This window comes from Anarhichas minor, unplaced genomic scaffold, assembly GCF_050575085.1.
Source record: "Anarhichas minor isolate MPS153535 unplaced genomic scaffold, ASM5057508v1 ptg000027l, whole genome shotgun sequence".
Lineage (NCBI taxonomy): Eukaryota > Metazoa > Chordata > Actinopteri > Perciformes > Anarhichadidae > Anarhichas > Anarhichas minor.
In genome coordinates this window covers 11,371,865-11,382,685 of record NW_027466473.1, presented here as the reverse complement: position 1 = coordinate 11,382,685, position 10,821 = coordinate 11,371,865, and the positions used below count along the sequence as shown (strand labels likewise).

General features: G+C 41.1%; 1 protein-coding gene and 1 non-coding gene across 4 annotated transcripts; one reads left to right on the top strand and one right to left on the bottom strand.

Annotated features, from left to right (window-relative positions):
- Nucleotides 1-149: 149 nt before the first annotated feature.
- dpp3 (dipeptidyl-peptidase 3) lies at nt 150-10,181 on the top strand. Of its 3 annotated transcripts, none has more exons than XM_076102730.1 (19): nt 150-353; nt 2,091-2,249; nt 2,359-2,503; nt 2,608-2,697; nt 2,805-2,942; nt 3,264-3,338; nt 3,578-3,668; nt 3,890-4,020; nt 4,364-4,494; nt 4,774-4,832; nt 5,746-5,940; nt 6,030-6,142; nt 6,245-6,337; nt 6,454-6,516; nt 6,624-6,748; nt 7,521-7,641; nt 7,937-8,116; nt 8,829-8,991; nt 9,377-10,181. In XM_076102730.1, the coding sequence occupies exons 1-19, from the start codon at nt 172-174 to the stop codon at nt 9,517-9,519; spliced, it is 2,397 nt and encodes a 798-aa protein (XP_075958845.1). In that variant the 5' UTR covers nt 150-171; the 3' UTR covers nt 9,520-10,181. The 3 variants fall into 3 exon arrangements, with proteins under 3 accessions (XP_075958845.1, XP_075958846.1, XP_075958847.1); XM_076102731.1 differs by lacking the exon at nt 150-353 and adding an exon at nt 557-652; XM_076102732.1 differs by lacking the exon at nt 150-353 and adding an exon at nt 589-667.
- Nucleotides 245-326, bottom strand: trnas-gcu (transfer RNA serine (anticodon GCU)). The gene has a single exon. It is a non-coding gene; the product is annotated as a tRNA-Ser (tRNA).
- Nucleotides 10,182-10,821: the final 640 nt, after the last annotated feature.

The window sequence follows — 10,821 nt, the reverse complement described above, 5'->3', positions numbered from 1 at the left end:
CTATGTGTGTAAAAACAAAATAAAGGCTTCATTGATTCACTCTAAACAAGAGTACAGGGAACTGTGGGTGGGGGGGGGGGGGGGGGCGGCAGGTCGAGATCTGCCACAAACCGGAACAAGTTCTCCGGAGTGTCACCTTACCACGAGTTCCGGTTGTGTGAGGTACTATTAATGCTATTACCGATGTCTACCGTATACCGTGGCCAAATAATTTGGAGACATCTCCGACTATGGAAAAGATCACCGACGAGGATGGGATTCGAACCCACGCGTGCAGAGCACAATGGATTAGCAGTCCATCGCCTTAACCACTCGGCCACCTCGTCCTGTATCTGCAGTGCGAGGCAATATTGGTAATTATTTGTGTGTACGTGAATATGTTCTTCTAATTCTTTTCTTTATGGTTTTACAGTCTTGTGTGCTTTGTTTGGGTCCAGATAACGTGTTTTTCATGCTTACCCTTGCTTAAAGAATTACGACTTGAAGCACAGCGAAAAGTCCGGTGCCGGTACTTCGTGATTGGTTAGTTTTCCCATCAACCAAATTGTACAACCTGTGATTGGTTGAGGGGCGGGTCTTACGTTGAATAAATACAGGAAGTGTAGATCCGAGCGTGAGACTGCAATTTGACGGAGCTGTTGAAGAAAAGAAGGTAATAAGCTATTGAGTATGTACCCACCTTTATACCTCTCGAGATGAAGTGTTTAGTTGCTAATCATGCATAGAAGTAGTTTGTATAATATGTCTAAGTAATATTTGTCTTACAGTAGTTGTGGCAGCATGTTTATATGTTTATAGCACTCAGCATCTGCTTAGCTTTGCGCTAGTAGCTAACGGTAACGTTGAGTTAGCTCAGTAGCCTGAATACTAAACGTATTTACAGTAACGTTATTTACTTAAATATGAGGTGTGAGTGGTTATTAGTTTGCTCATTTTAAAGGGACATTTAAAGACGTGTGGGATTCTGCATGTTTGCGCCTCGGTTTATATAATTATTGGTTTTAAAGTGAAACAGAAAATGGAATGTAACGTTAAAAAGTTTACTATCACACGTGTGGAATTTTGCTTCAGCATCTAACGTTAACCCAAGGGCCAACAGTCCCTGCTAACATTATTTTAAACAATACAAGTAGCCTATCCATACATTGTTATTTAATCATTTTATTTTCAATGACAGCAAATAGCGATGTAACCAAATGTAAGCATTCATGTGAATTTATATCATTGTATAAAGAGAGTGACATGAGAAGATCAATCTCATGTCTGTAAGTTAAATCAGCTATAATCACTATTTTAAAGTGATTAGTGACTCGTCTAAAACATTTAAAAAAGGAATAACTTCAATAGAATCATTCGATACACTGTAGCTTCTTTACATTCTATTAGAATGTAAAGAAGTTACATTCTGATACAATGTAACTTATTTACATTCTATTAGAATGTAAATAAGTTACACTGTTGCCTTTTCTTTTCTTCCCACAAGAACGTAATTTTGTCAGGTTGATAAAAAAATGTCACTTTACTTCCTGACATTATTGTTACTTTAACCTGTTCTAGTGTAAGGAGCAGGCGGTGAGCTCTTCAGTGGTCTGGTGCCTTGCTTAAGGGCACCGCGGCAGTGCCCAGGAGGCACGCTGGCACCTCTTCAGCTGCCAGGCCACACTACTATTTATTTACTTAAACATTTCACTGACTAAACAATTGTAAAAAAATATATATATATTAACAGTTAAATTGTGGCAATCCTGTTTGATATGCCAACTAATCGAGTGTTTGGTAGAATTACTTGTAAGAAGTAGCCTTTTTCCATAACTTATATCCTTTATACAATAATCATACTGAGCAAAACAAGCTGCAGACTTGACAACTTTAAAGTCAAGTTAATGGTTTCACTATAACTGTTATAAATCTGTGTTTGTACAATACACAATCTGCTTAACCTGCATGAAGCTTAGATGTGCAAATACTTACTGTAGCTCATGGTTATGGAAAAAAAAAAGCCAATGATGTTGGTTCTAAATGTCGGTTTTTCTTCTATCTTTTTATCCTCCGCTCATTATTTTCTCCTCCCTTCCTCTCTCTTAATTCAGTTCGTCATCGTCAGTGTTGAACCTCAGACTTAAGATGGTAGACTCCCAGTACTATCTCCCAAATGAGATTGGTGTAGCTGCTCTTGACTGCACCGAGGCCTTCCGTTTGCTTTCACCTCAGGAGAAGATGTACTCCCACTACCTGTCACGCGCAGCCTGGTACGCTACTAATCACAGCATTTTGCAAGTTCAAGTCGAGCGCCATTGAAATGCGCAATTAACTGAAGACTTTGATAACTGAAAGCCTGTGCATCCTCTGCTGTGTTAGGTATGGTGGTCTGGCAGTGCTGTTGCAGACGTCCCCAGAGTCTGCAGATATCTTTGTGTTGCTGCAGAGAATCTTCAGGAAGCAGACGCCTGCGCAGCTGGAACAGGTTGCAACAGCAACTGGACTCAGCTCTGAGGAGTACCAGGTACACAGTCTGTCTCTGGAGCTGACTCACCTTTTCACCCACAAACATGTACATATACACAGGATGAACATTATATTGTATTTCTTTCTTGATTGATATTTTAGGCATTCTTGGTGTATGCAGCTGGTCTGTATGCCAACATGGGAAACTACAAGTCTTTTGGAGACACCAAGTTCATCCCAAATCTACCCAAGGTAAAAATCCACTTCAGCTGATTTGTAACAGTTTTTTTTCACAGTTGGTTTAAACACTTGTCGAACGGCTGTGACATATTTTAAGCCGTCTGTGTCTGTCCACCCAGGACAAGCTGAAAGCTCTGGTGAGGGCCAGTCAGGCATTTCAGGAGCAGCCCACTGAGATGGAGGCTCTGTGGGACAGCTGCTCGTGTCTCCTCTTCTCCCTGGAAGACAGACAGAAACAGCTGGGGCTGGGCGACAAGGTGGGGTCTTGTATAATTTAATACAGGTCAGCTGTGACCATGAACTATTTTGTCTCGTAATATTTAATAAAATGTCAATTGTGTTGTCGGGACATAAACGATTTAATGCATAAGATGATTTCTTATTCTGCATTATAAGAATTGAATATATAAGTAGATGGTAGCAAGTCAAATGGTCTGCAGTTTGGTGAGTTTAGATTGTTTGCAAACACCAATAACTCTTTAGGAAGCCGCTGAACCTAAACTTTCAGTGAGTTCTTCAGGTGACCCCGATGAAAGAATGCATGGCTCTTTAAGTATGTCTGCTGTTCCTCTCTTCAGGGAGTTACCACCTACTTCTCAAGCAACTGCAGTCTGGAGGATGCTGAACTGGCTCAGAAGTTTCTTGACTCGAAAGTAAGTCAAATGAATTCCGTTGTTGTGTCCCTGATCTCTTGTAATAACCTCCGCTTTCTTTCTTTCTTTCTGTGCTCCACTCCGACTCCCGCATTCCTTTCTCGTTATATTTTCCTTAATCTTCTTTCGTCTCTGCCCTCCATTTCAATGGTTCATCCTGTTTCTTTTCTCACTCCTCCCGTGTGTCTCTTGGTCTGCTTCGGCTGACTCTTAGCTGTGTTCTTGTGGTTTATCTCTAGAAACTGTCTGCCTACAACACCCGTCTGTTTAAGAGGGACAATGGAGGTAAAGCCTGCTTTGAGGTGCGCCTAGCCTCGGCTGTGCAGAAAGGTCAGAGCTACAGTCTTACATGAGAACTTTATGAACATTTACAACAATAATCAACCGTATTGCTCTTGTGACAGAATGTAATATGTAGACTCTACTAGACAAATTCCAGCTTGTGAACTCAAACGAGTTGTGTTTGCCAACAAATTGATTTTTTTTTTTTTTAATGTTATATTTGTTTCACAGTCAGTTAACGCAATGAAATGTACTCTCCTGCTTCACAGACTGCGCAGTGGAGGGGGAATGCGAGTCATGCTGCGGCAGCTTCAACTTTGAGGAGAAAGAGTTCACTGTGAAGAGGGGAGACTACGCGCCTCTCATGGAGAAAGTCTCTTATTACCTCCAAAAAGCACAGGTGAGAGGGAGGGATACAGCGCAGATTATAGTCTATTCTCAGGCTGTGCTGTTTTAGCTGTTAGGAACCACAACGGAAAGAAAATCTCCCGACTAGGAAGTTGATACAGCAGCGACGTGTCCTTGAGCGAGACACCGAACTCAAAGTCTCTCCCCGGGCGCTTCACAGCAGCCCACTGCTGCTAACATGCTCGGGATGGGTTAAATGCAGAAGTCTAATGTCATGGATGTGAAGTAAAGTTTCACAGATTTCTTTGTGACTGAATCAGTTAAGCCTAAAAGTAGCCTTCCTGCTACTTTGTGCCGCTTGTAATTCTTCCTCTGTTTCCAAATAATGAACACAGGCCTACGCTGCCAACGAGAACCAGAGAAAGATGCTTGAGGAGTACAGTCGCAGCTTCACCTTCGGCTCAATTGACGCCCATAAAGAGGGCTCGCGCTACTGGATCAAAGACAAGGGGCCAATTGTTGAGAGGTGAGCCCAGTGAACCACAAAAATGTCAAATTAACACAAAATGATCTCCTTGCTTGTGATGTCAAATCCTGCTAACCTTGAATGTAATCTGATGTATAAAACACAGAGGTAACACAGAGCACATCTCTGCTGGTCCAAGCTGACTGATTTATTTCTTTAAAGTCTGCGGCTGTAATACAGGCTTCCAATGTGGCTGTTGAATACTGCTCTCCTCCTGTAGTAATCTCTGAAACCCTTCTCTCTCTGCTCCTCACCCCCCTCCTCCCCCCCTTCTCTCAGTTATATAGGTTTCATAGAGAGCTACAGAGACCCATTCGGCTCCAGAGGAGAGTTTGAAGGTAACTGGCATGGTGCTCAAGAACCGTGAGATCAACTTGTTCACCGGCTTGTGATCATAGACCTCTCTGGGTTTCTTCGCTGAAGACTATTTTGGGGGGAATTAACATTAGCTGCAGGAACTTTCCTCAGGGACTAGAAACCTTTTTTTTTAAAGGAGCTCACTATGTCTTGACCGCAGGGACCAGAGTCTAAGTTTAAGATGACCGTCGCTGATTGGTCCAACACACACAGCGGCAATGCTTCATGTCGTGTACAGAGCAGATACTGTACTCTGTGTCGAGACAAATTTATCACGGGACAATAAGTCTTATCTTATCTTATCGCTTCATTCAGAAAACAAGGAAGCGCTAGGATGAGGGGAAAGCATTTATCTTTGTTTGATAACATTAAAATTAAAGTCATTTAAAAAGACTGAGAGAAGTCGGTCAGTAGAATAGAGACACGGCAGAGCTGTGAATGAGAGAATAATTCAGTTTGTTTCACAGCGGTTATGCTCTAAAGCACAACAATGGGCTGAGGGAACCTTTTTTAGTTTCTTAAAAAGTAGTCCGGGGAATAACATTTCCAGGAACTTCTTAGTGGAACTCGGCTATTGTGGTTGAGATACTTTTAAAAAGTTTTAAAAGTTGATAAACGCAGCTTTTAACTCCAGTGGGTAATATGTACATAATGTTTCATCCAATCAATGATTAAGTTTAGAGGGACATAGTATAAAGAAGGTTGTTCAACACTATTTATTAGGTTGGTACTCTGCCATCAATCCTAAAGTCCATGGTCAACATGTTGCTATTAATATACTTTGCTAACATTACAGAAGTTTGTGCATCTGTGTTTTATAAAGACTCGTTTCTTTAAGATTAGTCAGATTGTTTTGTTTTTTCCTCTGGATTCACTTTGTTGTATCTCCTCTAGGTTTCATAGCGGTTGTGAACAAGGCGATGAGCGAGCGTTTTGCCAAACTGGTGAGCTCAGCAGAAGTCTTGCTCCCTGAGCTTCCTTGGCCGAGGGAGTTTGAGAAAGACACGTTCCTCAAACCCGATTTCACTTCGCTGGATGTTCTCACCTTCGCTGGCAGCGGAATACCAGCTGGCATCAACATCCCCAACTGTATGTACACTGATGCAGTTTTAAAAGTTAGGTTGGTTCAAGTCTCACAGTATTATACTTACTAACACTGTCTGTGTTATTGTGTGTAGATGATGACATCAGACAGTCGGAGGGCTTTAAAAACGTGTCACTAGGCAACGTGCTGTCTGTAGCCTGTGCTACACAAAAAGACAAACTCACCTTCCTGGAGGAGGAGGACAAGGTAACGCATGCAGCCTCCTGGTTCTCTTACACAGAAGCTCTTGTCTCCCTCACACACTCCTATAATAATGCATTCTCGTGTGTGTGTGTGTGTGCGCGCTAGGATTTGTTTATCAAGTGGAAGGGCCCGTCATTCGAGGTGCAGGTTGGACTTCATGAGCTGTTGGGTCATGGAAGTGGCAAGCTGTTTGTCCAGGTCAGTCAGACGTATTGATCTCTCCCTGTTAACGTGTTTCATTTTCTGATATCTGATTGAAGAATCATCGGTGAGGAAATAAAAACTGATTTGAGTTCTTTGTTCTTTCTCCACAGGATGACGAGGGTAAATTCAATTTTGACCAGAGTAAGGTGACCAACCCAGAGACTGGAGAGCCGGTGAGTTTGTGTGGACACGAATTTGTAACTCTGTTCAGTTAGCAAAAAATAAAGGCCAAAGTGATTGAAGGTGTGACTGTATTTCTTTTCTTTTTTTTTTTTTTCAGGTGTCCAGTTGGTATCGCGGCAGCGAGACTTGGGACAGTAAATTCTCCACGATTGCTTCCTCTTATGAAGAATGCCGCGCTGAGTGTGTCGGACTCTATCTGTGCCTCAACAAGCAAGCGCTCGGGTACATTATGTTCATGTAACACTCATTTCATGTCTCTGTACAGTAGTGACGGACTCTGAACCTGACCTGCTCACTGAAGGTTTTCTCTTCTGTCTCCTCTCTTACTGAGCGCGACATGCTGTTTTATTTCCTCTTTCATTTTTCTGGACGTCAGAATCAAAATCCTCAGGACTATCTAAAGTAACCGTTTTATGGGCTGTCGCTATTTTCTGTGAACAGTGGATTTTGCCCTCATTTAAATAAACCACACCTTCAAGTCCCCCTTAGCTCAGAATAAAAGCTCATGTCTCTTTCATAACACACAAGACGGCTCTGTTCATTAAAGCAGTTGCACTAAAATGTTTATTGCACCTAATGTGTAATCTCAGTTAAACTGGTAAAGATTGATATGGAGCTTAAGACGCGTAGATCAAAGAATAATTGTCTTTATCACTCATTGGTCGTTCTGATGGAACAGAATTTTTATAATATTGGAGATTATGTTTATATTTCATAGTGAGCAATTTTTAAAATATGCTGCGTATGGTCTGAACCTGTTTTACCATCATTCGAGTGACCGTTTTTAAATTTACTTTATTTGTCAAAGTAACTGAAATAAAGCCACTGAATGCTGTTGAGCCAAAATGTCTAATTTGAAAATCTATTTTAAACTCTTTACTATCTCAGGTTTAATCAACTCAGAGTTTGTTAAACCTGCTTTCTGAAACAGGGCCCGGGTGATGATTTATGGCTGTGAAGCGTGTTAAACGTTGCCTTTGTTTGTATGTTCCAGTATTTTTGGCCACGAGGGCCAGGATGCGGAGGACGTGGTGTACGTCAACTGGCTCAGCATGGTCCGAGCGGGACTGTTGGGCCTGGAGTTCTACACGCCTGAGAACAAGAGCTGGAGACAGGTAATCTGTCTGCTCAGCGAGTTGCTCTCCTCCATAACACGCTGCCTCTCTCACTCTTTACTTGGACTGATTTGAAACCTGTAATGATTGATCATAGGTACTTTAATTTATATAGAACTTCAGAGATTCATAGTTTTTGGAGAACCGTGTTTACAAGACTAGTAACGAACTCGTGGTTCTTACAAGCTGACTGGCTCAGTTTAAAGGGTCGTGTTGTTTTCAGACTCTGTTTACACGGAGTCTGTCTCTGTTTAGATGAGTGTCAGGAGGTGTAAACTGTATGTTGTGTCTACAGGCCCACATGCAGGCACGCTTCGTGATCCTGCGTGTTCTGCTGGAGGCCGGGGAGGGCCTGGTGGGCCTGGAAGAAGTGGCGGGACAGGACGGCAAGCCTGATGCTCGAATCACACTGGACCGAAGCAAGATCCACACCGTGGGCAAGAACGCCATCCACAGGTTCCTCTGCAAACTGCAGGTATGTTCTGGTTCATGGTGAGTTTTGACATCACAATTGCCCAGACAGCAGATTCTATAAGTACAACATATTGAAGAAAGTACAATACTGAAAAAAATGTATCTTGGATGGATAAAATAAAATCCATATACTGTAGCTGCATGTCAGCTTGATTGCACTAATACACTACTGGTGTATTACGTGTGCGTGCAAGAGACAAATGCATTTGGGGTGCATTAACAAAACTACTTTATAGTGCTGTTGGCGGTCAAAAACTTCACATGGCATCATTTTCAGGGATAAATCAATTCCAAAAATCTGCAACGATTTCGATAGTCACATTGACTATTGGTTTTTATTTATTTTTTTTAAGTAAATATTTGCTGGTTTATTTCAAAAGTTCAATATATTTGAGTGTAAGAATTAAGTAAACGTTCGGCTTCAGGAAATAGTAAAAATATTTCAGTGTTTTTTTTTTTTTTTATAGACTAAACAATGAATCAATAAATAATAATCTGTAAATTAATAAATAAAACAATTGTTGGTTATTTAAAAATAAAGTAAAACATGAAATGAAGTTTCACATGACAACTCCAACCAAATAAGAAATGTACACATCACGGTTTACAAAAAGTACGTATGTAAAAATGTTAATGCCATTATTTATTTCTCTGTATAATAACCATGTTGACTTTCCCAACATGTTGCTAACCGGATTCCACTGTTTTTGTAGGTCTTGAAGGCAACCGCTGATGTGGAAGGAGGCAGAGAGCTCTACGACTGCTACTCCACCGTCGGCGACAGCGGCGCTCACAACTTCTTGCGTCTCCGGGAGACGGTGCTGCTGAGGAAGGAAGCTCGTAAGATGTTTGTTCAGGCCAACACCAGAATCAGTGGTATGTAGCTGCATCTGTACCTGCTATGAGGGTTCATTAAGACAGATGCTTGTACACAAACTCTCACATCTATTCTATTGATTCCATTTCGTAAACAGAAGGGTAACGTGACTGTACCTTTTTTAGATTGTGGTCAATGGGAACAACTGACACTTCTACATTTTTATCATGTCATACGAACTCTAATTACGCTTGTTTGTAAGCGCTGAAGTAGGTTTTTATTAGCACTGCTTTATCAAGACTTGATGACTAGCTTTATAACTGATCAAAATGGCATTATAGAACATTTTACTGTTGAACATTTGTAGTTGCAGACTGTCATCGAAGCGATTGTAGACATGTATTAGTCATTTATTCAGTTTGTGCCCTGCTGTGCGGTTTCCAGGGGACAGCGTGGAGCTGGTTGACTACGAAGGCAGCGCGGCAGGTTTGATCCGCTCCTTCACTGAGCGCTTCCAAGACGACGCAGAGCAGCTGGAGGCCGACCTGTTGAAGCTGTGCAAAAGAGACGCTCCCTGCTGGTGTTGATGGATGATCTGCTCCATAGGCTTCAGAAATACCAACTGAAGTCAGATTCTTTTTTTTTTTTTTGTTTTGTATGTGAAAGCAAATTGATTCTTAATGGATGTTCAAACACACTTCTGAAGAGACAAAATGTAAGTTCCGTACTATACGGTAAAGCCATAACAACAGATCTGCCAAAGACACCAGCCACAGTTTTTCTGGACATGACTCAGATCTAATGTCAGGTGCTGTCTTTGTGACACAATCTACTACAAATAAATGATTTGCCACCATCACTCGTTTAAAAGTATTTAGGACACATATTCTTCCAATGAGTGTTGAGAACTGTCCATTAAACCAATGCTGCCTGATAGTAACAATGGCTCCTGGGTATAAACGTGTATCTAAGTGAATAAAATGTTCGTTATGACTGTACTTGAGATGATGTGCATGAATTGGTTTTTAAAGCCAACCTTTGGCTAAAAAGAGTTCCATCTTTACAGCGTGTCCATTCGGTTAAATGTTTGTCCAGCCTTGGTGTTGAAAGGTTGAGGTTGTTAACTCGCTGCGATGACCGCTTAGTTTTGGCAGAATGAAGTCATGACTGTATAACATATTGATGTCTGGAAGCGCTGTACGTACTGATGACCCGTTGAATCTGCACAAATTAAATTTGTTTGATAAGATCTTCGTGGGCTTTTTATTTTCTTCTACCAGAACATTAGACAGTCGCTCATTTCGTTATTATGAAATTCACCCACAATCTGAGACTGACTTTCAATATATTTTAATTAATAACATTAGAAATCACCCTGATGCACATGTATAGTCTTAAGTCTGTCTACAGAGGAGTTATTAAATCCAGTCAGAATTTTACCAAATAAAATCTAGCGACTCCTGGTAGCCAACTCAAAAGCAGTTCTAACTGTATTGCAGCTATGACAATATCTATTATTTTTACCTTTGGTGCAAACTAGAATTACTGCTTTTTGGTTGTAAACCTCCAACCATTCAAGCTGCCATTTACATCCATGTATGTCCAAAATGTAATTACTTCATAATTTTATCCTTTCAGACAATTGTGTGAAATTGTCATGAATAGCATATTAATTCTTAAGTTATGGCCAAAAATGTGTTTTGTGAGGCAACGGTGACCTTCGACCACCAACGTCTAATCGGTTCATCCTTGAGTCAAAGTCGTCTTTAGTGACGAATTTGAATAAATTCCCTCGAGGCGTTCCGGTCTGATAGACTCATTCAAAAAAAACCTAATGGCCACGTCTGATGTAAATTTAGCAAAATAAAGGCATGTACAGGGTAGTTGTG